Source organism: Mus pahari, chromosome 10 (genome assembly GCF_900095145.1).
Source record: "Mus pahari chromosome 10, PAHARI_EIJ_v1.1, whole genome shotgun sequence".
NCBI lineage: Eukaryota > Metazoa > Chordata > Mammalia > Rodentia > Muridae > Mus > Mus pahari.
Window position 1 is genome coordinate 62,699,624 of NC_034599.1, and position 27,756 is coordinate 62,727,379.

The window sequence follows — 27,756 nt, forward strand, 5'->3', positions numbered from 1 at the left end:
GAGTCTTTTTCTTTTCTTCTTCTTCTTCTTCTTCTTCTTCTTCTTCTTCTTCTTCTTCTTCTTCTTCTTCTTCTTCTTCTTCTTCTTCTTCTTCTTCTTCTTCTTCTTCTTCTTCTTCTTCTTCTTCTTCTTCTTCTTCTTCTTTCTCTTTCTTTTTTATGTTCCAAGAAGTAGCCTGTGTCTTTACTCATTCCATCCTCACAAAGCCATTGGATGTTGGATGTTAGTTTTTCCCACCCAATTACTATGATGATACAAGTCAATGGGTTACTCAGGAGTGGCCATTAACCTATTCTATAGAATAAAAGGGGGAGAGGTAGTGGCAAGAGCAAAGTTGAGCATTCAGTGCCATTACCACAGTATTCATGAATCAAAGTTCTAATGCTTCTCTGGTGTGAAGCTGTAAGGGTGAGGTGGAACAGATGTTGTGATGTCATTTCAGACTTTCAGCTTTGGTAGAACTTGGAAATGATGGATGTTTGCAGAACATGGAAATGACAATGTCTTGGCATAAGAAGCATATTCTGTCTTCTCTTCTTGCTAGGTCTACTAGCTTTGTATTCTCTCTCTCTCTCTCTCTCTCTCTCTCTCTCTCTCATCTCATTGTGTAGCACCTGCTTGCCTGAAACCCAAAAAGACCCACCTGTATCTGCCTCCAGGATGATGGGATTAAAGGCATGCTCCTCCACCACTGCCCCCTCCACTCTCTTAATGTGCCTTCATGACACATAACTTACATCTTCTTGTGTCTTTTTCATGCAGTAGCTTCCACACAAAATGTGTGAATATTTTCCAAAATTTCACAGTCCCAGAAGAAGTTTGGGAATCATAGTGTAAAGTAGATGATTTATTGTCTCATGCAGCATCAAATGGTACTCCAAGAGAAATGGCTCAAATCTTGGAAATTTGGGGATTATCAGTCACCAAATGCACTGCTTAGGGGAACAGAACATGAGGCTAGAAAGTAACAAGGAAGCTCACGCATGTAGTCCCATCCTTGGGGATGCTGAGGCAGGGGGAATCATGAGTTTGAGACCATTTTAAACTAGCTCCACATTTGCCTAATCTCCTTTTGGAGTGCCACCTGATTCTGCAAAAGGGGGAATCAATGGACTATGTTATACTATGCATACACAGATCTTGTCTAAAAGAACAGAAGGATTTTGATTTTATGTATATCAATTGTTGTAGTTAAATCTGATTTTTCCTCTCAGCCCCATCCTCACTTAAATAACTTGGCCATATAGCTAGACTCTATTCTGAGTATACATAACTATAATAACCCAATTATTTTAACTTACACTCTGCCACATTGCTGATTGAGTATCTGTGCTCAGATACCATGCATCCATCTACTCACCTCTTTTCAGCGACCATCCTGCCTCCTCTCCCCCAGAATTCTTTCTCCTCCAAGATGTCCCACCTCTATTTCATGCCTAAGCTGCAGGCTGTAGGCTTTTTAATTGACAGGTGATGCATCCATACAACACACAAGATATTCTCTCTACATTTTCTCTTTTAGTCCAATAAAAGGTTCCTTTTCTTTCAAATATAACAATTATAAAACAATTATGAAAACTATAATGTTTGATATACATTTACAATATCCAGTCCACTTAATATTTGGCAATTTAGATCAAGTATTCTATCATCTATTCTATCTTGATGAGTTTGGAATTTTACATCTAAATCAACTTTTATCCTAACTTGAATTAAGTTAAAAACGTCTTCTTAGACTTAGAACATTTTCTTAAATGCTAATCAACTTAAGTTTAATTGTGAGACTCTACTTTGCCTTCAACTTCATCAGAGATCTGAGAGCAAATACTATTTGAATATGAAGAAAGCACAGGAACACAGCTTCCAAAAATTAAACAAATGGCAGAGATAGCTGACTGCCTAGACAGTCCCCAGTATTCTTTATAATTTTGGAGCACTTATCTTCAGCCTTCTGACCCAGAACATCTGACAGACTTTAAGTCAAGCAGAAATTATGAAAGACTAGCTTACCCTGTCTTGGCAGAGCTTAGCAGTTGTCTATCCTGCTCTGTTTGTCCTTTTTAAACAGTATTTTGTCTGTAGATGAAATTAAGACACTTCTTGACCAGTGGCTAGCTTGCCATAACTGAGGTTATTGATGCACATATTTTTTGAAGGACGCTGAGGGTATTGTCAGGAGCAGATCGGCCTCAAAATCATAAGATCTTTTATTAATGGAATAACTTTAACTGTCATAATCTGTGGATCTCTGACACTTTTGAAGACCATCTATTCATAGCATATCTGAACAAGCAAACACTGCCTGTCTCCAGATACCTGTACAGCCCAGAATGTTTATTTTTTGTGACAATCCAGACTAGTATACAACCTGATTAAGAGTTTGATTAATTGATTGATTATTGACTTGCATTAATCAATCATCCTAAACAGCTTGTAATAACAGCTATTAAAAGAACTGGAACTAAACCTTGTATATTTGAGTAGTATAGATGCAATGCCTATCTAAGAATTGAAACATATCCATAATATGTTGTAACAAAATCTTAAATTTGTATTACTATACAAAGGTTTATACTATTGAAACCCTTGAACCTGTATCAGTACACAAAGTTCTGTACCAATTTAACAAAATATAACCTTATTTTTGTATCAATATACAAACTTCTGTACCAATGTAAGATTATGGTTATAAAATATTTTTTGGTTTAAGAATAGATTCAATTATCTATACCTATTTGTCTATTTTTTTAAATATTTCTATATCCCTCCTTTTGCTTTTCAGCCCCCACCCTTTGTCTAAGAAAGGAGGATAAAGAATAGAAAAGGAAAGATAGAAATCCCTGAGTCTAACCTTCCTATTTTGTTTCCTCCATCTCATTTGTAAATCATCTCCTAAAATGACAACATATTATTTATTTATAAAATGACTGAAACCATTACACCCCAATTTAAGGGATTGGGACAATGGTCTTATAATTCCTTCATGATGATTTGAGGTAAAGAATTCCTGTTTGGGGCCCAAAAGGATATTGGAAAGTCAAAAGAATTCTAGTTAGCATTTGTTGTCCAGTATCTATATGTTGTTTAAGCTCAGGGCTTAACTGAAGTTCTGACTGGAACAGTCTGAAAGGCTGGATGAACCAAAGTCATTTGGAATTAGCAGTCATTTCTGAAGCTGTTCTGGAAGGATGTCTCTGGAAACAGCATCAGTTTGAGGAGCTGGAACAGCAGGTCTGCATCCCAGGATACTCAAGGGTGACTCCTATCAGGGCTGTCCTCCTGGTGTTTCATTCTACAATATATAAGCCTACAACCAATATTTAGTTCTATAAAGACATTTGTATGAAATGTGCAGGGTGCAAAAATCAGTTAAGGATGAATTTTTGCTCCTTGCTTGAGCAAGTAAAAGACAACTGTCTTTGTTTAGGAATTAGTTTGATCATATAACCAAATTGTAATATAAATCTTAATTCATGCCATATGAAAGGGTGGCATGGTGAATCCTAAGGACTGTAGCTGACAAGATCCATTTGAAGTGGAAATTTTGTTTTCTTTTTTTGTTTTGAGACTCAATTGTGTCAAATAGGCACATGGTGTTTTTCTGGAAGCTGCCCAGAAAAAAAGGGTATGTGATGTTTTACTAGAACAGACTGTTGAAGAGAACACATGATGTTTGAAAAGGGTATAAATATAACCCAAAAGACAGTGGATGGTACTGTAGTGTTGGTTTGCTTTGCCACTCTTTGGTGGTCTTTGCTGGGTTTTGCTGACACTCCTCTTTGCTGACGACACTGTGGCATTGGTCCACCTTGACTTCGTCACTGATTTTCTTTTCTTCTTTTTTTTTCTTTTTTTTTTTTCTTTCAGATTTCTCAACAGTTTACTAAATTCTACTGTGGGTCATTGACTGTTTATGGCTAATTTATACCTGGACTCAGCTAAAAAGCCTCCAGATTGAAATGGTACTCAGAAATTCTGACTTTTTAGACAACCTAAATGTCTCTGTGTGCTTCCTGTGCCCAAATTTAATTTTAAACAAAGTGCAGGCCTATTATAAATATGACGGACTTGCGTCAAGCACTCCTGTTGAACTGGAGAAAACATTATCACCCCCACCCCAATCCTCAAGAAAAGGAGTGCCAGCGGTGAGTGCCTCTGTGTGTATAATCTATATATAGGCACACAGATGCAGATCTAGACAGGTAGCTATCTAGATACATAATCTCTCAAAAAAGGCAGTAACAAAAATAACAAACTATGCTTGCATTGTGGCAGCAGAATAAGACAGTGTCAGAGTGAAGGGGAAAATGGTTACAATCTATCCAGGTTGAAATGACTATGATACTAGCTTAACTTTTACCACCTTGCTTGTAACCCCCAACAGACAGCCTTCTTGTGAGAGGGAAGACCCCCTCACACAGATGCTTTGAGGAGGGAGGACTCCACTCACAGACGCCTTGTGTTCGAATCAGTCTGCACTATTCAGAACAGCACCAGCTCTNCTGGTGGAGATTGTGGGTTCGCAGGGACATCTAAGCTTTCATTAAACTGGAAAGCAATCAAGTCTTTATGTCTACAAATTATACATTTAATAGTTCCACAAATTTGGCAAAGTTTGTGATGACATCTAGAATATTTTCACCAAATCGTAGACATAAATATGGAAGTCATCATCAAACTTGATGAAATAGACAGAGGGCTTGGCCTCTACTTGGTGGATGACCATGCCAGTCTTTTTTGAGCCGTCTTGTTCGGCATATCCCACTTGCTTGCCTACCGGGCTGTCCACTACTTCTCCTGGCTGGCTCCTTTTCTGCTAGAGGCGAATCACTGGAATCAGGCATGATGTGATACGGAAGTTGCCTTCTTTGTAATCATCGAGAAGCTGGTACATATACAAGACAGGATCTTTCTCATAGGTGATGTAAAACCATGTGTTCATGACAGGTGCCCAAGCCAAGACTATCCCCTTCCACTCATCTTTAGAGCCTTCCTCTGTCTCAAACATGTGTTCCACTGCTTTGCCAATTATCGTGTCCGCTAAGTGTGCATCGCTGATCGGAGATGTTGTAACTCTATCGGGGAGGACTTCCAGTGCGGAAACTCATCCTTATTAAGTTCTAGTCCATAAACACAGTCAAATCCATCATACTTTACAAATACGGGGAAGGATTCACAGGCACCTGGTCCAGGACAGTCCCTTTCCACTGGGTAACAGTGCCATTGCCCTCTCTCTACCCATGCTGGATCCTACAGCCTACGATGTTCTTTTGGGGTTGAGTCACAGGCTTGCTTGGTCCCATACTGGTCCGATGTTTTTTGTCTTCACTGATTTTCATTTGTCATGACTTCATAGAAAGAAATGCACCAAAGAACTTCTGGTGGCTTCTGTGGACTCAGGCTAATTGGCAGAGTCTCATGGTTTCTTCTGGATCAAACTGCCATTGCTGATTTGTAAACAGTATTTGAGAGTGGATCGAGCAACCACTGCTGATTTGTGTGAACTGAACTGCTGATATTCTGATAATGAAGACTGAAATCCTCCTAAAAACCTATTTCTAACTGGGTCCACACCCTACTTTGCCCTATTAACTCTTCCTTACCACTACCTCTGTTGGGTGGTAGGCTAGAAGGGAGGTTAGAACACTTTAAAACCCCTTATTAAAGGGTAGATTTTTAAAAATCTAAGCCTACATGCATTGGCTATGTATAGCTGAAGTTCTGGCTAGAGACATTTTTATGTCCCAGCCAGTTTTAGAGTTAGTCCCACATAGAGGGATCAACAAATTGTTACCCATCATGTCTGGTTTTCTTGATTTTTTTTTCTTCCTATTGGCAGCCAAGACCTTCAGGGGGCCTTTCTCTATCCCATCTGATCGTTATCACTTTGAAAGGAATCCAAAGCCTTTTCTTCTTCTCTTCTGTCAACACAAATATAAAGCCTTCCTCTCAAGATAGCATGTCCTTGGTCCAGCAATCCAAAGGTATCAAAAGTATAGGCTGATTTAATTTAACTCCCTTTTTTATTTAGATGTGCTATATTTTAACCATTCTCATAGAGGATTTGTAGTATCATTAAAACTACTAAACTTAAAACCACCTTCATTTTGATAATTAAAACAATTTAAAACAATTATCTTTTATTGAGATAGGGCTTCTCTGTGTAGGCAGACTAACTTGGATTAGCTCTGTAAATTAGCCTGGCCTCAGACACACAAGAAACCTAGCTGTCCTTGCCTTTGTCTCCCATGTATTGATATCAAAGGCTTAGATTTATCTATGTAGCCTTGAAAACATATCAATTCCCGTTTCTTTCTCTTTTCTTTGGAGATGAATATCACTGTGGATACATATATTTATATCCCTTTGCTTTTGATATAAATTAAATAATTACCATTCTTTATATTTAACTTCATTCAAATTCCCTTCTTTTACTGTATAAGCATGTTCTGAAGTCAGCATGTATTTGCGGAGTTTTTATAGCTTGCACCATGTTGTGCTATGTGCTAGACTGAGGAATCTCTCTAATTCTCCCATGGAAGCCCACGGTTATAGAGACTGGTTGGTCATACCAGTGTGACACCCATTTTGAAGTTAGCTCTCATGAGCTGCCACAGCTCTCCTGTGGAAACCTCACATTCCAATGAGACAGGCTGGCTGCTCAGAGTAGCATGAAACTCTACCCCATGTTAGCTCTCATGAGCATAGCTTTTCTTCCTCTGTTGGATAAAAGCAAAACAATTCTGCCCCATCCCCCACTCTGGATCCCCACATTGAATAGCAAAATATACCTTCCCTAGGGCAATTGGGGGGGGGCAATAGTCTCAAAACTCTGGCAAGCCTTAGCTTACCGGAGACTCCCTGAGTGAACAACATAGAGCTGGGAATTGATGCCAAAAGCTAGAGGAATTTATTGTTCCAACATGTTGGGGTTGCCCTGTCCATGAAGAGAGAGAATGACCATGTGTAGCCCGTCCGGCAAGCCTTTATACAGATCTCAAAAGGGGTCAGGTTAAAATGGTAGGGGGTGTTCAGGGCCAAGGGGATAGGCACCAATCAGTTCAAGCCAGTCTCCAAGGTCAATTTAGTCAAGGTCTCTTGTAGGGTTCTGTTTATTTTCTCTACCTGCCCTGAGCTCTTGGGTCGGTATGCACAATGGAGTTTCCAATTAGTCCCCAATATTTCTGCCAATCCCTGACTTACGTTAAGATACAAAAGCAGGACCATTGCCCAATCCGAATACCTTGGACACTCTGAACCTCTGGCAAATTTCTTCTAATATCTTCTTAGCTATCATGGTAGCTATTTCCTGCTTGATGGGGAAAGCCTCAACCTATCCAGAGAAAGTGTCTACAAACACTAGAAGGTATTTGTAACCATATTTTCCTGGCTTAACTTCTGTAAAATCGACCTCCCAGAAGACCTGTTCTCCCCTAGGTCTTCTGCGGTTTACTCTTAGCTGCATGAGCATAAGCATTCACTGACTGGCCTACCTTATACTGTCCCACTATCTCTCTGGTCCAGAACCTGAGGGTCTCTCTCTATTTTAAGTGAAGTCATCTCTTAGTCCAATCCCATTTCTTGCAGGCCCATACCTGGGGTAGGCTCCTGAAGAGCCACTTCTTGAGCCACTTGATCTGTCTGGTTATTGTCCTAGGCCACTGAGTCTCTTCTCTTCTGATTTCTTGGGCAGTGAATAATACAGTTGTTGACTTCATTAGAGCATCCAAGAGGTCCAAGATTTCCTGTTTGTTTCCTCTGATGTGAGCAGTCCTTTCTCTTGGCATATAGTCCTGTGGTCGTGGGCTGTGGCAAAGGCATACCTGTTATCGACATGGATGTTATTATTATTATTATTTTGCTGGCTCCAAGTTCCAAGGCTTTGGTGAAGGCAATTACATCTGCTTTCTGTGTCAACGTGCCAAGGGGTAGAGGTGCTGGGGGGTGGAGGGGTAGAGGTTCTTCCCGGATGGCATTTTTGCCTTCACCACAGCAGTACCTTGTCGACTCTGACCTTCATGGAGAAAACTGCTCCTGTTTGCAAACCAGGTAGCCTCGGCTTTTGGCAGGGGTCAGTCTGAGAGGTCTCTCCTTTTGGGCCAGCAGGAAATGTATCTGGGTTCTCATTTTGGGGAGTATGTCTCACCTCAGCAGAGTATAGGAACAGTCTGGGGTGACCCTAAATGAATGGGAAACCTGGCCCATACCTAGGTCCACTGTTCTTCGGGTAGTCCATGAATATATTTTGGTGTCAGTGGCTTCTTGGACCCAAGATCTCTTCTTGGAAATGGGCCATTGGCTCAGAGGACCTAGTGTTGAGCCCCTGTATCCACCAAGAATTGAGTGGGTTTCCTCTCCACTCTCAGAGTTAACCTGGTTTCAGAGGGGAGGGGGTCCAAACCCTGTCTCTCCTAATCACTGTCTTCACCCAGGGTTGAGGCCTTTGCCTTTTGGGGGTGCTCTTCCCAAGGCCTGGGACTTCCTGCTCCCAGCTTCCATTTGTTATGGCACTCGAGCCCAGCGGCCTCTCTCCTTGCAGTATGTGCACTGGTCCTTTTCAAGGAGTTTTCTGTCTCTCTTTGGTTGGAGTCTCTCTTCTCTGCTTTCCCTAACTACTATAGCCTGGACTCTCTGTAGGTTCCTTCTTTGTTGCTTTTCTTTCTTTCTCTTTCTCTGTTCCTTCTCTTTCTCTGTCTCCCTGTAATGGTAGACTTTCTCAGCAACCTGCACTAAATCCCTCAATGGCTTATCCTGTCTTTCTAACCTCTGAAGCTTTTTCCTGATGTCTCTACTAGCCTGCTCAATAAAAGCCATTGTCACAGTTTTATTCTCTTTGCTGCTGGGGTCATGGGGTGTATATTGGTGGAATGCCTCCATGAGCCACTAGGTCTAGAAAGGCTGCGGGCGACTCATCTGGTCCCTGCTTAACCTCACATTCCTTGGTCAAATTTTTAGGTCATCATGCAGCCCCCTTGAGACCTGCCAGTGAAGTCTGGTGGTGGACCTTTAGGTGCCCCTTACCTTTTGCCATATTAAAATCCCAGTCAGGTCTAATCAGGGAAATCCCACTGTCCACAACAGCCTGGTCAATCCATGGTGCCCCCGTGTCTGAGGGGGTATTCTTTCTGGCTTCCTGCATTATAAATAAAACAGTCTCAAAGAGATTAACCAGCCCATTAGAAAAAGGGGGTTGGGGATTGGGCCTTCCAGTTGTACAAGCTGGCCAAAGAGAAGGACCAATATTGCATAGCCTGATTCTTTTTCAGAAGCCCATGTGCCCTTAGTGGGAGAGCCACCATGGTATCAGGGGAGGTAGCTCTCAGGTCTCCTCCTGCTCCTCCCTCCAGTAAAGGGGTGGTGGTGCAAAGGCCTCGGTTTCATATGGGCTGAGGCTCCTAGAACTGGTACTGGCTCTGGCAGGGCCATGGGGGCAAGGGTAGGAAGATTTGGAGGAATGTCTTGGAGTATCAGGTTCACTATTGAAGGGTCTTGGAGGACCAGAAGTTTCTCAGGTCTGGATCCCTCCTCCCATACTTCCTTCTTCCTGATGGCCAGAACCTGTGAGGTGGGTCTTGGGAAAGAAGGGCTTTTTTTTTTTAAAAAATCTATGAGGGGGGGAGGGAGGTCCTCCACTAGATTTTTCTAGGTAACTATATAGGGCACTTGGACCGGGTGCCCAAAGGATCCTGGCCTAAAGACTCCTCTACTGCTTTGATCACCTGCAAGTCGAAAGTCCCTACGAGTGAGTCACGTGGAGGAGCAGAGAGTAACTAACTTGTCTTTCAGTCTATCCAATGTCCAAAAAATGTCGTCAGTCTAAGTCCAAGAACACAGAATGAGATACCAACAAACACAGGGAAAAACGATCACCACTCAAGTTTGCTTGCTCGGCTGGCTTTAGCTGTACTGAAATAAACCTGGTGCCTCTGCCCATATGACAGTAGCCAGAGAAACCAGGTAAAAGCAAGACTCGGCTCCCTTTAATACTGTCTTGCTGTTTCCAGAAGGAGCAGAGCCTTCCTGCCCTCCCCCCCCCCGCCCCCCGTCCTCGTCGGCGGGTGTGGCGCCGCCGGCCCCCCCCCGCCCCAGTGGTCTCGCCATTAAGATACATCTGCCCACTGCACTTGACTGCATCAGACACCATAGGCTCTCCAACGACAATGGTTGCAAGCAAAAGTTCAAACAGACTTACAGACTCAGACTTTGACAAACATCAAGACAAACAAGAACCACAGTAAAAGCTTGAGACCTCCGATTCACCGCGCCAGTGTGTTTCCACAAGGAGTTGAATTCCCGGCCCATGCACCAAATGTAAGACTCTGGTGAGTCTTAGCTTATCAGGGACACCCTGAGTGAACCATGCAGAGCCAGGAATCAGTGCAAAAAGCAAGAGGAATTTATTGTTCCACCATGTTGGGGTCACCCTGCACATGGAGAGAGAGAGAAAGACCACATGCAGGCTGTCCAGTGAGCCTATATAAAGTTCTCCAGGCAGCAGCCATTAGGCACAATGTGACTGGCAGAACAGAGTGACTTTTAAGCTGATTGGGCTATAGGGAATGAGATGGGTGGCCATGGAATGTGTCTCTGAGCTCCAGTGGTCGGTCCCTCCTCCTTGGGGTCTGAGGAATATGTAATTAGCCCCTCTCTTGGGGCGTTGTATGTGCCTATGTTCTTTCTGACCTTCTGCTTCCAGGACAGGAGGGTTCTAAAGTTCCTGAGCTGACCTCTTCAAAGAAAAACATTCTTTTCTATTTGAAATTATAACATAGAAATTATAAACATACCTTCTAAACTACTCATATTCCTCTTTCTCTTTATATAAATTTAAGATTCATGAGTATGTATTTTTTTTAATTGCTAAAGTCCCTCCTAATTATTACTAAGCAAAAACTTACTATACAAAACTTTCAAGGAAAAAAAATGTGTCATTTTGAATCTCAGATTGTTGTTTGTAAACAGTTGCATCCATTAGTAGAGAATCCCACTCTGACTGTATAGTGTAGACCAGGCTGGTCCAGAATTCACAGAGATCTGCTTGTCCTTACTTTCCCGCAGTTTGTTGTTGAAGAGATGAGACACTGTGTTATGCCTGGTCGTGCCCCTGTCCCTTTGTTTACAGGGAGGTGTCTCAGCCTTCTGCTCGATTGTAGCAGCCAACCTAGGGCTGCATTTTGGCAAGCCACAAATGCAGAGCATGAATTCCCATAGAACAGAATTGCGCCAACCTGCTGTGCCAAGTTTGAAGGAACTTGAAGGGGTTTATTCTGCATCTGTGGTCTCCAGGAAGTCTCTATCCACTGAGGAATTGGCTGCATTTAGCCTGTGTGTAAACAGGAGCTGGTTCCTCTCCCTCAGACGTTCTGCCCATGGGAGAAGCTCCAACTTTAGTGTTTTGCTTTGAAGTTGAGTAGGGGCTTCTTTCGAAAGCCATCTTCCATACTATCTCTCTGTAGGTTCTTGCTCCTTGGCTAGGAATTTACTTCCCTGCCATTCATCTTGTGCTGTTCTGGGAAACTTTGGTCTGTTTTTGTATTTTATTTAAGAGACAAGACTTCTTATTCTGTTAGACTTTTCCACGGGACTTTTTGGATGTAAGCTTGGGTTTTTAACTGCTGTAAGTTAGGGACCATTTTGTTGTAGTTAAACCTGGTTCTTCATCCCAGCCCCATGCTCCCAGAAATAAGACTCAGACTCAAAATATATTTACAAATAACTTGGCCATATAGTTAGGCTCTATTCTGACTAGATCATAACCAAAATAACCCAATTATTTTAACCTACATTCTGCCACATGGCTTTACCTGTGCCTGGTACCATGAGTCTGTCTTGTCACTTCTCTTCAGTGACTCTCCCACCTTCTCTCTTCCAGAATTCTTTCTCCTCCGAGGTGTCCCACCTCTATTTCATGCCTAAACTGCAGGCCATAGACTTTTTAATTGACCGGAGATGCATCCATTCAACACTCAAGATATTCTCTCTATGATGAATGATTTATCTACATGTATGTATACGTACAACATGCATGCTTGATACACTTGGAGACCCACAGAAGGAATCAGATGCCCTGGAATTAATGTTATAGATTGGTGTGAGTTTTCTATGTGGATGCTATAAATAAAACGTGGATCCTCTGGAAGAGCAGCCAGTGCTCTTAACCACTAAGCTATGTCTCCAGCCTTTAAGATATGGTTAAGAGTCACAAGCAGGCCTTAGTAATGGCTCAGCCATGTATTCCTATATTGTGAATGACAAACTTCCATTTCCTCAGCTGTAGCCTGAGTATTAGATTTCCATTATTATCTCAAGGATTAAATAAATATAATGTTTGCAAAAATAATTAAGGGTTCTATGTACATTGTACCAATGTGAAGGAGAAAAACATCTGACATCAAAGGAGAATGTCTAATGGTTGCTAAAACATAACCACAAAGTAGTCTAGTTACTGTAAAGATGCTTTTAAGAAGGTTAGGAAAAATGTTTTACCTCCTCAAGGGAGAAGAAAAGGCACTGGATCCACACTTATTACATAGTTCTGCCATTGCACCCTAGGACACACTTCAAGGGTGCCCTCTGCCTTAGAGAAGGCCCTTCAACAATGGCTCTTCAGCCAACTGACCTGATGAATTGGGGAATCAGACGGTCAGAGATCCCCAAGAATACCTCTATATTCCCTGGCCCTGGTGGATCCATATGGATCAATACTTGTCCAGTCACAAACAAATCTAGAGAAATGTGATTAAGAATGGTATTTATACAGATGGAAATTCCACTTTTCCTCATATTTAAGGATATTGACACAATGGGTTATTCCAACATAAGGATAGTAGAAATTACACAAAAGTAGCCCCAGGTGTTTTAAGAACAAACATTGTTCCAAATCGTGGTGGCACAAGTCTATAATTCCAGCATTCAGGCAGCTGAGGCAGGAGGATCACCACAAACCTAAGGCCAGCCTGGGTCTGTCTCAAAAGCAAGCAAGGAAACAAATGAAATTCTGGATTTCAGATAAGTCCCACATAACACCTTAGTTAATTATAGAGACCAGAGTGAATAGTGGAAAGGAAGGAAATGATCAGAAATTAGCAAGAAAAGACTCAGCAGCTGTGGCCTAGTTCAGTCTGAATGATCCTAGTCAGGGTCTCTTATGTGCACCTCAGTTTCCCATCAGGCAAACAGAAACATCTGCCTCACTGGTTTATTATGCGAAATCAAATGATGTAGCTAGCTAGTGAGATAGGTGGTTGGAAGCACCTGATGGTCATAAGAACTGGATGGTAGATTACTATCAGTGTAACACAATATAACTCATCAAATATTGACTGAGCCCTTAGTATTTGCCGAAGATTGTATCCCTGGTGCTGGAATTGAAAGGGGGAGGGGGCTGAGTAAGATGGTAGGTTAATGACCTGGACAAGGTAACTGGAATGAAGGCAATTTGGTGCTCTATCACAGGGATTTTATTGGATCATAAATACACTCATAGCAGGCTCCCTCACCTTCAACCTGCAGTGCCTCGATTCTTCTCATTTCCTCCTCCTGTCCAGACTCTTAACTGTTCATTTATGTTTCTAAAACGCATGACACACAATGGTGTCTCAGGGAACTCTGTGACTTATGTACTAGGAAACTATTAGGCAAGAGAAAGCTGCCAAACTGCCAATCAAAATTTCCAAAGTATCATGAGAAATATAACAGCGGTCTACAGACCGCTTGGTGGGAGTGAGGACGAACTGCAGACGGGGAATTAGGTCATGGAAAGCTTAAAGAAACCACTGGAAAACCAGATTTCAAAGGAAGCTTCTGATGCCTGGTCACCCTGAAGGGGGGATGGGGGGGATGGCGGCTGACAACCTGGTGATCTTTTTTACTATTCTAGGGTGCCAGCTTTTCTGAATCCCCCTTAGTCCTGAGCTTTGTCTCTCAGCGAATAGAACCCTTCCTCCTGAAAGAGGTCCCATGTACTTTGCATCATCTACCAATAGAATCTATCCTTATGCTTAATATACATCTTTCCTTAGGCCCTTGCCAGGAGCACTGGTTAGCAGTCAACAGAACCCATTCTTGGCATAAAGGTCACAGGTGCATTCGTACTTTGCTAGGGAGTTCCTATGTCACTATGCCTAAAGCTTTGTTCTAAATGTCACCCGGAAACTTTTCTCCAACATTTTACTGTATTTAAAAAGTAAGATAAAAATCAATCCTGGGGCCAAACTCTTCCATTTTTAACCCAGCACTTTCCAAGGTGGTGCTGACTCAAGTTTCAGTCTTTTCCTTGCATGGATCTTTTCCCTGCTCCTCTTGAGGCTTGCAGGGTCCCGGCAGTTCTTGATGGGGCTGATGCATACAGAAAGTTAAAAGTCAGCTGTGTCTGGAGGCCTAGGCCAGTATTTCCAGCACTCAGGAAGGACTGCAAGTTCAAAGCCTGCCTGGGTTACAGTGAGTTCAAGGACAGTCTGGGCACCTTAGCAAGTTCCTCTCTCAAAATAACTAAATAGGTCTGGGGATGTGATTCAGTGGCAGTCTTAGCAGTGTGTGAGTCCTGGGGGTCATTCATAATTCCCCACCCCTTTAGAAGACACAAAACAAAGAACAGGCAATTCAGACCCAGGAAGTAGCACAAGGCAGACACAGAGCATATCTCCATACTAAGAAGCTCTCTTTAGCCTTCGTGGAGCTTCCCCAAGCCCTCATTTCATCTTTCTTATCTCAGAAAATAAGTGTCCTTGGATTAACTGTAACCCCCCCCCTCTATTCCCACCGACCTCCACCTCCCCATCACCCCAACCCCCTGCCTCTGGATAGGTCTGGCTAGGGCAGAAAGAAAAGGGCAATTTTGGAAAATCAAGTATTATTTTTAGGGATCTCCCCCTCAAGTCATTCAGAAGATTTTGCACTTTATTTATTTACCCAAGTCACCAGTACTTAGGGCACCTGGTAGCCCAGACCACGGTGATATCAAGGACAGTCCAGCAGAGGGAGACAGAGGCTAATCCAGCAGAGGGAGACAGAGGCTAAATAAGGTGCTACCCTGGGACTTAGGATCTACGATTTTTTTGTTTGTTTTGTTTTTTGTTTTTCAAGACAGGGTTTCTCTGTATAGCCCTGGCTGTCCTGGAACTCACTTTGTAGACCAGGCTGGCCTCGAACTTAGAAATCCACCTGCCTCTGCCTCCCGAGTGCTGGGATTAAGGGCGTGAGCCACCACGCCCGGCCGGATCTACGATTTTTGAATTAAAGTGAATGCAGAACTACTCCAACCTTTTAGTCCAGTGTCGAATCCAAGCCGTCTGGATATGTTAAACGTGGGCTGACTAATGCGTTTTCAATTTCGCAAAAACGTTTTGCACATAACCCCATCCTAAACGGACATGCCAAGTTTAGTCTGTACTTGGAAACAGGTATGCATCTTGAAAAATAGAAGCCAGTGGAACGTATGAGTCAGGTGCCCAGTGGGAGGATCGGATTTACTTAGTCGCTAAATTCAACTTCACGTTTCTTCATCCTTCCTCACCTTCTCTGAGAGGCCACAAACACTTTGAACTACCAAATTCTCTTTCGCATGGTGACGGGATGCCCTTTACTCATCTGCTGCACCTGTAAATGGCGCTCCAGCTAAGGGACAGCCAAAGTAAGTCCCAGAGCCAGCTCCTGAGACACCTTTACAGCGAGCAACGGAAGATTTAGTGGGAAGGGACGGCTGAAAGGCGGGCTCTGTCTGCTACCTCTTCGGATTGGCCTCTTGGCACCTGGGCGTGACTCCCGCTAAGGTAAAAGGCCGGAGCGCCACTGTCACAGCTGCAGTGCTGAAGGTGGAGCCCTACCTGTGAGCTACACGTCACCTGCTTTGTTCCTGCGACTAATCCGACCCAACGAGACTGAAGAAGAAAAGGTCTGATTTCTATATATTCATATATATAGTTTTAGTTAACATGAGGGTGCTCCAAAGGTTGATTCGTGCTGACTAGAAGCCCTAGATTTGTGGGTGCTTTCAGAGGGTCAAAGAAAGGATCCACTGGACTTCAGGAGCCCAAATTCAACAGTTTTTCTCTGTGTTGCAGACGCTCGTGTATCCGCCACTCTCGGACATAAGCTAGAAGGATGAGGCTTCTCGGTCGACTCCGCTCCTCCACTCCTGAGCCTGCCTTCTCCAACGTGCTCACCCCGGGCCGAATACCAGAGTTCTGCATCCCCCCGCGGCTGCAGGTCCCCGGCGCTCTCGAATCACCGCTTGCCGCTGCCGCACTGCCTTGGCGCTGCGCAGCCGAACCGGACCTGTGGCCGCGCATCCCTGACGACCGTGAGGACAGTGACGACGACTGCGCGGGCCTTACCGACTGGGACCCGCGCTCCCAGGCTGCGCTCTCGCTGCCGCACCTGCCCCGCGCGCGCACCGTTTACGGCTTCTGCGCGCTGCTCGAGAGCCCGCACACGCGCCGGAAGGAGTCGCTCTTCCTCGGCCACCCCGGCAACGCCGGGCTGGGACTTCGCCACCGTGCGCACACCTACGCGTGCCCGCGCCGAGCATCGGACTCTGAGCTCGACGCCCCGCGCGATCTGGACACAGCCCCACCAGCCGCTCCTGTGCCCCGTATGCGCCGCCTCCTGCGCGCCCCCGATGGTCTGTTGAGCCGTGCGCTGCGGGTCCCCCGCGGCCGGGCCAGCGCGCGCCCCGCGCCCCGCGGCGACGAGCACGAGTGCGCCGCCTCCTGCGCGCCCCCGGTCCCCAGCAGCCCGGATCCCAAGCGCCTGCAAGCCGAGGCCAGCGTGGCTCTGGGTCGCGGGGCTTGCACGCTGCGCCTGGCGGCCGAGTACTGTCCGCGCAGCGCCTGCCTCCGCCTCCGCCTGCTGCGCGCTGAGGGCCCGGCCGCCGCGCTGGAGCCCCGCGCCCTGGGCTGCCGCCTCAGCCTGGTGCTGAGGCCGTCGGGCCAGCAGCGCGCCAGTGTGGTCCGCCGCAGCCGCAAGGCCGCCCTGGACCAGGACTGCTGCTTCGACCGGCTCCCGGAGGAGCAGCTGCGCCGCCTGGCCGTGCGCATCAAGGCGGAGAGCAAGGGCCGCGGGCTGGAGCGCGGACGACCGCTGGGCCAGGGCGAGCTGCTGCTGGGCTCTCTGCTACTGCTGTGAGTGCGGCTTCCCTGGAGCCCTGGACAGCTAAGGTTGGGTGGCCTTGAGATGCTCAGAAACTCTTTGGCCCTCGGATACTCAGGGCCTCTTGGACTCGTGACAACGCCTTATCCCTGGGACACACACATAGCCTTTTTAGCTCTGGTGCACTTTCTCTTTTGTACAAAATAAAAGTTATTTATTTTTCTATATATGATCTTGCAGAATTGATGTTTTTTCACTTTTCTGATTGCTTTTTGAAAGCAAAAGGAAAAGTAATGCCCCCTCATCCCCATCTATTTACGGTATCTGCTCCTTTTCCAGACCATTTTAATTGTAAAAAGGGAAAACAAACCAACCAACAAACAAAAAAGAACGATTTACCCCAGAGTGGAAGAATAAGAACAGAAGCACACTTCCATGATCGCTTTTCCGTCTTCCTGTTTTAAGTGAACACTGGAAGGTTCAGTCACTGGTGAAGCGCTTGCCATGCAGGCAGGATGTACTGAATTCTCTCCTGGTAACCCTATCTTTTAAAAAGCTGAGGCCTGTGGTACACAATCGTAAGCGCAGGGCTGAAGAGGGATAGACAGGCAGCTACATCCCTGGTGTTTGATAACCCTCCAGTCTAGCCTTATTGGTGACCAATGGGAAACCCTGTCTTAAAGAACAAGGTGGATGACAATTGAGGAACAACATCAGAGGTTGTAACTTGACCTCTGAGGGCAATTGTGCACACATGGTAATGTGATAATGTTTTCAACATCATTCCAGACAGATCCATTACAATGTTTTACAGAGTTAGGTGGTGTAATTTCCACTTTCCCTTCACTGCACATATAATGCACACAGACCTCTCTTCTAGTACAACAGCGTTGGTGAAGAGAATCCTCTCTGAGAAGAAACAGGACCCTTTTGCAAGAGAATTCTTCATATATTGTGTGAGCAGAGGTAAAGGAAGGAAATAGAAGTTCAAGGTGATGTTGGGGGGGGGGGGATAGTCCTTTTGTTTCTTCCTGGAGGAATCTTTGTGGCCTCTGTAAACAAGCTGGTTTTGTGGCCTTGTTCCCATTCAGCTGTGTTTCAGTCACACAGTGATTAGTTTTACAGTAGGATTTCCTAGATGAGTTAAAATCAGTTGTCTATTTTTTGTTTGTTTGTTTGTTTTCAAGACAGGGTTTCTCTGTGTAACCCTGGCTGTCCTGGAACTCACTTTGTAGATCAGGCTGGCCTCGAACTCAGAAATCCCCCTGTCTCTGCCTCCCAAGTGCTGGGATTAAAGGCATGCACCACCACCACGCCCAGCAGTTGTCTATTTCTTGAGCTGTGGGTTCTAAGAAGTTCTAAGTTTTTATTTTCTTGTTCACTCTTTTTTTATTTTTTATGTGCATTGGTGTTTTGTCGGCATGTATATCTGTGCGAGAGTGTCAGATCCTGGAGTTACAGACAGCTGTGAGCTGCCGCATGGGTGCTGGGAATTTAACACGGGTCTTCAGGAAGAGCAGTCTGTTCTCTTAACTACTGAGTCATCTCTCTAGCTCCCAAGATTTTTTTAAATAGGTCTATTTTTATTATTTTTTTAAAGTATGTATAGATGTATGCATCTCTAGGCATGTGCACTAGAGGGCAGATACCAGTAAGGCCAGAAGTACCCAATGCCCTGGAGTTGGGGATACAGGAAGTTGTGAGCCATCTGACTTGAATTCTAGGAACTGAACTTAGGTCCTGGATCAGAACAACCAGTGCTCTTAACACCTGAGCTGTCTCCCCAGCCCAGAAAGAGCTTATTAAAATGCTGAGTGCCATCACAAATCCTGCATTTTTAAATATAATTTTTAAGTGGACAAATCAGTGCTTAAAAATCATATAACTTAAAACCAAGAACTCATTCCAGATACATTTCCACAGAGCCATGCGGCTAGCACCAAAGCTGACCTTAGACGGGAACCAAGGCGTCCTGACTTCTCCCAGATGCCTTGCCGCCCCTGTGCTATCTCACAAGTCATTTGAGCCTCTTCTTTGCAATAAGTGTCATACTAGGCACAGAGGGCACAGCTATGAACAGTATACACAAGTGGATAAATAAATAAATAAATAAAACTTAGAAAGAAAGGAAAAAAGAACAAAAAAACAAGTTTTATTACAGTAACTACCAAAACAAAGCAAAACAAACAAAACAAAACAAAACAACAACAACAACAACAACGACAAAACAAAACTAAGGAAGGTAATCAGTTTGGAAAACAGCAAATGAGAGACAAGTAGCCAGGAAGATTTCTGTCCTTGAGAAGGGGAAAATTCCAAAAATTCTAAATTCGGCATAACTAAATAGCCCTTTACTACAATGCCTCCGCAAGTTGTATTCATAGCTCTAAGCCAAAACTCTACATTTCCTCTCAGTATCATCTTTCCTAGTCCTTAATAAATGGCACAATTATGCTTTCTTCTTTTTAAATCTTTCTCTGTGTGTGCATGTGCATGTACTTGTGTGGGTGGGCACATGCTCACCTCGTGTGTGTGTGTGTGTGTGTGTGTTCATATGGGTGAGTACAGGGGTGCACTTGCCATGTTGACCTTAGTTATCAACCATCACCTTTCACCTTATCTGGGTCAGAGTCTTTTTGTTTGCCTCTTAACACTCTGGGCCAGGTGCCCTGCAAGCTTTCAGGGATTTTCCTACCTCTGTGGCCCATCTCAACATAGAAGTACTATGCTAGCTTTATATGGGTTCTGGTGATCCATCCCAACTCGGGGACTCGGGCTGGGATAGCAAGCATTTTACTTACTGAGCCTTTTCTCAAGGTCGCAAACATGTCTTCTGCCCCTCCAGACGCGTAGAGTTGTCCTTGCCTCCTCTGCCTCATGTTTTACTTTACTCCTATGAGAATGTCACCTCTTCACAAAGTCCTAGCTGATACCCCTGTCCTCTTGCCCTTAAAATTCTTTATTTTCCTTTTCTTCCACCCTCCTGCATGTGTCACTGTTACTACCCAATGGTACATTACACAGTTACTGTGTTGTTTGCACATTTTCCTTTTCATGACAATGCACGCTTTACAAATGCAGAAACTTGGTTTACATAGTCATTGCTCTGTCTCAGACACCTAAAACAGAGTATAGCACATATTAGATAATCAATGATTGCCCAACCTGAATGTAGAAAGGAATGATGGAATAAACAGAAAGAGCAGGCATACCAAACTCTGAGTCAGTGCAACATTCCAAAAATTCAATAAAGGAAATGCCAGGGTATAGAAGACCGAGAGCATCGGCAGCCAGTGGCAGTGTGGAAGCTTAGAACAGAAAAGAAGGGAATGTCCCTGTGGTTGAAATTCATGAGAACGGGGCTTTGGGGTTCTGGATGAGGGCTCCAAATGGCTGCTGAGGCCAAGCAATGTGTAGCAAGATCATATTTGCCCTAGGGAGGCCCTGAGAGGCCATCATGGGATGATGTGAAGGAGCAGCTTTAGTTGCAATGGAGACCCCAGTATTATGGAAATACCTTAACAATGAGACATCCACGGAGGGAGATTGCATGCACAGAGAATGGAACATGTCCAAGAGAGTGCTTATGTGTGTGGCTGCATGTGTTCAGAGCTGAGTGGGTGGAGCCACCCAAGCCTTTTTACAGCTCAGAGGATACTTGACATGGAGCTTGGGACTCTGTTTTCCCTGCTGGGTTTCTGCCATGCTAAATCTGACCTTCCCTTCTTTTGCCTACATTTCTACTTTTGGAACAGTACTACCAGCTCTGTCCCATTGCAACTCGGAAACATGTAATTTAAAAAGAGATCTTTTATGATATTTAAATATTTCTAATTTTTGTACAGGCACGTGGGTAAATAGATATATGGGTATATGTGCATGGGTGTGGAGGTCGGAGAACACCTCCTAGGAGTTCGCTCTCTCCTTCCATGATTCGGGTTCCAGGGATCTGGGCATCACCCATTGGGCCATCTCTCTGATCCCTGTAAATTTTTTTGATGTTTTAGGGGCTCACAGGGGCTGACAGTTAAAAGATTGCCTGGAACAGTTGAAGATGATAGAGACTCTTAAAGTTGAACTGAATGAATTTGCAGCATGTGATAGCTATGAGCCTGTGGAGAGAAGGTATAGAAAGTTACAGCTTGAAAGCAATATGCTAAGATGTCAAATTGACAAAGGGTAAATTATTAATTAACTAATTAACTAATTAATTATGTTTTTGTTTTGAGACAGGGCTTCTCTGTGTAGCTCTGGCTATCCTAGAAGCCACTCTGTGGACCTGGCTGGCCTCGATCTGTGAGATCTGCCTGCCTCTGCCTCCTGAATACTGGGCCTACAAGCATGTGCCACTACCACTTGGCAAAGGGTAGACTTAGGATAGTTAATGTTGACTGTCAAAGTGACAGAATCTAGAATCACTTAGGAGACAAAACTCGAGAGGAGTCTGTAAAGAAATTTCTAGATTACATTGATCTGAGAAGATCCACCATAACAGTGGGGAAACATTGTTTCATGAGCTCAGCTCAGGCTTGCTGAGTGAATATAAGGAGAAAGCAAGCTGAACTCTAGTATCGGCTCTGCTTTCTGATGCCGATACAATGTGACCAGTGCCTTCCACTCGAGCCCACATGCCTTCTGTGCCAAGGTGGACTGTATGGTTAAGTTGTAAGCCCCATGCCTTCTGTGCCACGGTGGGCTGTATGGTTAAGCTGTGAGCCCTGCTTTGCTTCTTTCAGTTGCTGCAAGGACAGTAGAAACCCACACAGAAATCACCTCTTCAGTTCCCACAAGTGAGTATAATTTTGCAGAATAGCTTTATGCACATCTGTGATTCTAATCTTAAGTCTGTACAAAGGGCAGCTCACTGGGGACAAGTCTGGGTGACTGCACTAAATGACATTAAAAACACAAAGAGTTGCATCTTTCCACTCCACTGGCAGCTCATTCCAGTCTCCATCTGCCATGTTCTAAGCAGAACACCTCAGCTGATGTGTGCTTCTCGAATCCAACTATCAGCATGAAGAGTTTGTGATCCTTTCTAAACAGCCTCTGTCTGATAGTGTATCTTCATGGACCGGACACTAGCAGAGGAAACCCCCTTTTTATTTTGCAAAGTCAGAGTGGGGTTTATTTGGCTGGAAAAACAACAACAATAACAATAAAAAACCTTAGCAATGCCTCTTATTTCTATCTGTCAGGACATGGTGCCTGTGTTTGTCAGAATGATCCATGCAGAAGCCTGAATCTTCATCTTCCACTCCTGCATCTCCTGCATAGCCTCCCACCTTCCCTTTACCCAGTCAGGTTAAGCTTCATTCTTCACTACCGTCACTACCTCTTATTTTCATGTGTGTGTGTGTCTGTATTCACATACTAATGTGTATATACACAGACACACAGGTATGAGTGAGCATGCGGAGGCCAGAGTATGACTGGTGTCTTTCTCAATAGTCTCCGTCTTATCTCACTTCTATTTTTAGATTGGCCAGGATCACAGGACATTTGCTAAACAGCACAAAGACTTTCTGTGTGCCCTTGTCTCTGACTTTCCAAACAGTAACCCTTTCCATGTGTGTTTCTCCCATCACCATAATCTATATCTAATCTAGTTTTTAAAAAAGAACTTGAATTAAACAATCCCGACTCCCGCTGTCTACATGAGCTGAGGTGCACTCTGGCCCATTCCAACTCCTTCCAACGCCACTTATTAATTAATTCAACAGTTTACTTTGAGACGTGAGCGCTATATAACCTGTAACAAGGAATCAAATCTAACTCCCTGTATTCCAAAATGGGTAAAAATTCGTGTTCGGCATTGTTTGTTTGTTTTCTAACCCGTGCATGCTTAGGAAGGGGTGTCGGACATCAATGGCTGACGACAGGACTGAGAGAGGGGACTTGGAGCTCTGACTGGAACAGGAGGTGTGCCACTGGTTTCCATGTAAACTGTGCAGGAAACTTTGTAAACAGTTGTAATCAGTTCTAGTCTTTGTGTTTCCATCCACCTTGCTGGGGTCATGGTCATAGTGATACTTCAGTTCCAAGGAAGGGAAATCTAGAAAGGGCAAGGACCAGGCCAGGGAAAGTGGTTCGACTGCAGGAGGCCCAGTGGGTTTCCTTAGGGTCTACAACTGTGCAGGGCTGTGCTTGTCCCTGTGTGATGGTCACTGCCTGCCTCCTCCTCTTTTGAAAGGGAGAGAATGTTTATGGACAGATGACAGAGAGGGTAATGGGAGGCCAGGAGGATGGCTCAATTCAAGCATAAGGACCTGAGTTCAGATTCCAGCACCCATGTGAGAGAGAGAGAGGTTCACAGAAGCAAATGCGGTCATTGAACACATACAAATGACTACTCATAGACATTGAACACATACAAATGACTACTCATCGACTTTTCTGACTGGCTACGCCATTTCTTTGGTTGTCAGTCATCCATGTTTGCACAAACTTAAGTGTTCACTGACTTTGCCTACTTTCTTCCCTTTCCCAAGCCAATGCCCCTTAATTCCCCAACTTAACACATGCAGAGTCTAAAGTACAAAGGCATAAAGAAGTATCCCGATCGTTCCACCTATATGTTTGATTTCTTTAATGAATTCCCAACTATTTACAGGCTGACCAAGTAACATCAGGCTACCTGGACTCAGCTGAGACCTGCTCTCTTAAAAGCCAAACAGCTTCACCTAGTTTTCTTAAGTTTTACCTTGGGGCTACTAACAACAATAGCCTTCTCAGAGTGACATTAAGAATTGGGGTTAATCCTTAGGAGCAACAAGGGACATATTAGACCATCTATATTTGCTCTCTCCTCACTTTGTGTCAAAAGAGGTCATTGCTATATTTTCCAATACCCTGAAAGGCAACCTGAGTCTAATCCTAGGGGCTCGTTAACTCTTCTATCGTGAGAATTGCCTTAAAACTCACTGGCTTTCAGGTGCAGCCCATTTGGAGGGAAAGTTTAGCCTCTCATGGGTTTGAAAGTAAGAATGAACGTTCCCGTAGTTTTCACTGTGAAATGTTGCCTACTTGGTTAGTCTGTTTTGACCCTTTAGAACCCAATTGCCATGCTTTGTCTGGCTGGTGACTGCACTCTGGGTACTCAAAATAGTGCCTGGTACACAGTGCATGCCCAGCTAGCAAGTGCTTCCTCCTGGTGAGCTGTGTAATCGGATCCTTGTATTATGAGAGCCATCTGCCTCCTTTGAGGAGGCAGGGAAACAATCCTACACATACAGATCTGAGTATCCTTGCTTTTAAAGTTTCCATTGATTTTTAACTAAAAATAACAGCATAGTTCTAGTCCTGGCCTATATGGTATTCAAGGGAGTTGAAGGAATAGAACTGATGTTCTCACAAGGCTCAGCCTATAAGTTTTACTAGTGCTTGCTGATCTTAATTGCATTATAAGTATGTTAAGAGTCCCCCATGCCTGTTTGTCCAACACCCAATGAGAGCGTGCAGTTTACCCCTTTCCAGAAAGCACACTCACCAGTGGGCCATGGATTGTTTTCCTCAACATACCAATAAAAAAAAAAAAAAAAAAAAAAAAAAAAAAAAAAAAAAAAAAAGAGGAAAAGAAAAAAGAAAAAAAGAAAAGAGTAGAAAGTTTTCTTTCTAGGCAGTTTGCTGCATGAGAAGTTATTTTTCTGGTTTCCAGCCTGGCAAACATCAAGAGACTCATCAGGGAGATTGAAGCAGGGTCTGGGCCTCCCTGGGGAGGGGAAGTGTCCAGGATGTACTCCATTTGATGTACGTGGTCAAATCAAGAGGGCATAAGGAAAACATCCGAGTTGTTCCTGTTTCTCCCCTGCCTTGGAACCTCATGGAAGGATAGAAAGGCAGGGTCATCTGTCCCCTGCTCAGGCCACTGACATTTACAGACCCGAGGCCAGTGCCTTTCACACTTCAGACCATCCTCAGCAGTGAATTCTCTCTCCTGCCCCTAGAAATCCTTCACTCAAGGGCACAAGCCCTTCCCTCCAGCCCAGCCTCATCTACTCCCGATTTCTCCCACTTTAAATGTCCAAAAGGTCTCCTTTGTCTCTCTAGGGGGTGTGTTTTCACCGTGAGCAGATGCAAAGATTCAGAGATCCGAGGAGCTAGAGAGTTCATCTTTGTTCCTGGGAAGGCCAGTGAATGTGGCGTTGATCTCCCGTCTGGAGCCATGCCAGCAGCAGGGAATGGAGAGGAAGTGCTGAGCACCCAAGTGACAGATGCAGAAGAAATCAGAAAGTGCGTGTGATGTCCTAGGGAAAGCCTGATGTCAGTCCAAAACTTGGAAAAAGGCTTACTTTCTTTTCTAGTGCCATGACAAAGCACCATGAGTGAGGTAATGTATAAACCCGTAAGCGTTGGTTTACGGTTTCGTAGCATTAGAGTCCATGACGGAGGAGTGAAGGCATGGTGGCAGGTACAGCTGAGAGATCACATCCTGACCCACAAACAAGAGACAGAGAGGCACACTGGGAATCGGGTGAGCTTCCGAATTCTCAAAGTCTCCCTCACCACCTCCCGCAAGACCACACCTCCTAATCTTCTCAAACAGTTCCTTCAGCTAGGGACCAAACACACAAACCTGTGAGCCTACAGGACTCATCCTAATACAAACCACCACAGTCAGGAAGGTGTGTGGTGTCGGCTCAACTTCAAGGCATAAAGTCGAGGGACACTCAAGACAATCACAGCTTACTTGAAACAGCTAAGTGGAGAGAGCCCCTGTCCCATTGCAGCAGTCAGAGCAGCCCTAGTTATGAAGATGCACAGTTCTTTTTCTCTGGAGTCTCCACATTCTCACAGGGATGACCCCTGCCTAGGCTTGCTGTGTCCATGTGGAAAGGGTCCTACCTAGGACTCAAGGGGCTTGGCTCTTCACAAAGAGGCTATTGAACTCTCAGCACACATGTCTACTTTATAAATTCAACAATAATCGTACCCGTATGTCTCCGTGAGAAGTAGGTAACATAGTGTTATTAAAGTTCCTTATTTTTTATTTCTTTAAGTTGCCCAAGCTGACCCTAACCTCAAGATTCTCCAGCCCCCACCTCCTCAGAGCTGGGATTACATGTGTGCACTACCATGCTAAATAAAGACATTTGTAGGGAGAGTCAAGGACCAAAATAACATCATTAAGAATAAAGTGTTATAATTACTGATCTCCCTAATGATAGGAGAGCCTACTATGCACTGACATTATGTGCTAGGTTTTGTTGCTTTTGTTGTTTTTGTTTTTTCTTTTTTCTACTTAAGACAGAGTCCCACGTGTTTCAGGTTAACTTCAGACTCACTAGCTCGCAGAGGATGGCCAAGCTTCAGGTCCCTTTGCTTCCCCCTGGGGACATTTAAATGCGTTTAGTCATTCTCCTTTGTGTCAGACAATACTAGAGACCTCTGGAGCCAAGTTTAACAAGCTGAGGAAAGTCCTGAGTGAAATGTCTGAGGGACTGAACAGACCGGCTCTTGATAAGATATTTACATTTCCACTTAGAGTTGGTGCTGAGAATAAACACTAATGTTCATCTGGCTATTGAGAGGTATGAGCTTTAACAGGAAAAAGCCTGGCTGACGCCTGATAACAGGCCCCATAAGTCACATTTCCCCCGGTTCAGAGGAAAAGGGCTCTGTGGCTACAGGTTGCTATTGATTCTTTTAAATTTTCCTTTGATAATCCTATCACAATTCCACATCCTCTTACTATTTTGAAAACAATATCTTAATGTGTATGTGAGTGGAGGTGGGGGTGTGTCGTGTTCCACACGTGCGTGGAAGCATGAGTATAGTGGTCAAAGGTTAATGTTGGCTGTCTTCTATCTTTGTCTAACTTATTTTTTTCCTAAGATTTTATTGATCAGATTTTATCTGATTCTTATTTTACATGTTTGAGTGTTTTGTCTGCATGGCTGTAGGTGCACTGTGTGATTGGAGGGGATTGCAGAGGCCAGAAAAAGGTATCGGGTCTCCCCCAAAAAACGGAGTTAAGGAGAGTCGTAAGCTATCTTGTGGGAGCTGAGAACTGAGCCCTCTATAGAGCAGAGAAACGCTGAAGCATCTCTTCAGCCCCTCTGAACAATAGATTTTGAGACAGGTCTCTCATTGGGACCCAGAGTTCATGAATTAAGCTAGACTCTCTAGGAAGAGCTAGTTAGGGGTATGATTCAGTCAATGGGCTGTTTGCTATGCATACATTAGGACCTTAGTTAAATTCCCAGTGGCTATGTGAAAAAGTAGGGTGTGGGCATGTTTCTTTTTTTTTTTTTTAAAGATTTATTTATTTATTTATTATATGTAAGTACACTGTAGCTGTCTTCAGACACTCCAGGAGAGGGAGTCAGATCTCCTTACGGATGGTTGTGAGCCACCATGTGGTTGCTGGGATTTGAACTCAGGACCTTCGGAAGAGCAGTCGGGTGCTCTTACCTGCTGAGCCATCTCACCAGCCCTGGGCATGTTTCTATTATCCCAGAGCTTGGAAGGTGGAGACAGTCCCCTGAAGCTGGCTGGGCAGCCAGTCTAGCCGAATCAGTGAGTGAGCTCCAAGTTCTCCAGTGAGTGAGCCGGATCAGTGAGTTCTGAGAGAGAGTCTTATCTTATAAAATAAGGTAGGAAACTACTGAAGAAGTAGCAGACTCATGATGTTGACTTCTGGTCTACAAACACACACACACACACACA

The 27,756-nt window shown here is 44.3% G+C and overlaps 1 protein-coding gene and 1 pseudogene across 1 annotated transcript; one reads left to right on the top strand and one right to left on the bottom strand.

Moving 5' to 3' along the window:
* Positions 1-4,627: 4,627 nt before the first annotated feature.
* Positions 4,628-5,339, bottom strand: LOC110328377 (annotated as a pseudogene).
* Positions 5,340-15,812: 10,473 nt separating this feature from the next.
* Positions 15,813-17,318, top strand: LOC110328702 (C2 calcium-dependent domain-containing protein 4A-like). The gene is made up of 2 exons (XM_021208123.1): positions 15,813-15,892; positions 16,062-17,318. Exon 2 carries the CDS (start codon positions 16,102-16,104, stop codon positions 17,122-17,124), a length of 1,023 nt encoding a protein of 340 aa, XP_021063782.1. The 5' UTR covers positions 15,813-15,892; positions 16,062-16,101; the 3' UTR covers positions 17,125-17,318.
* The last annotated feature ends 10,438 nt before the right edge of the window (positions 17,319-27,756 follow it).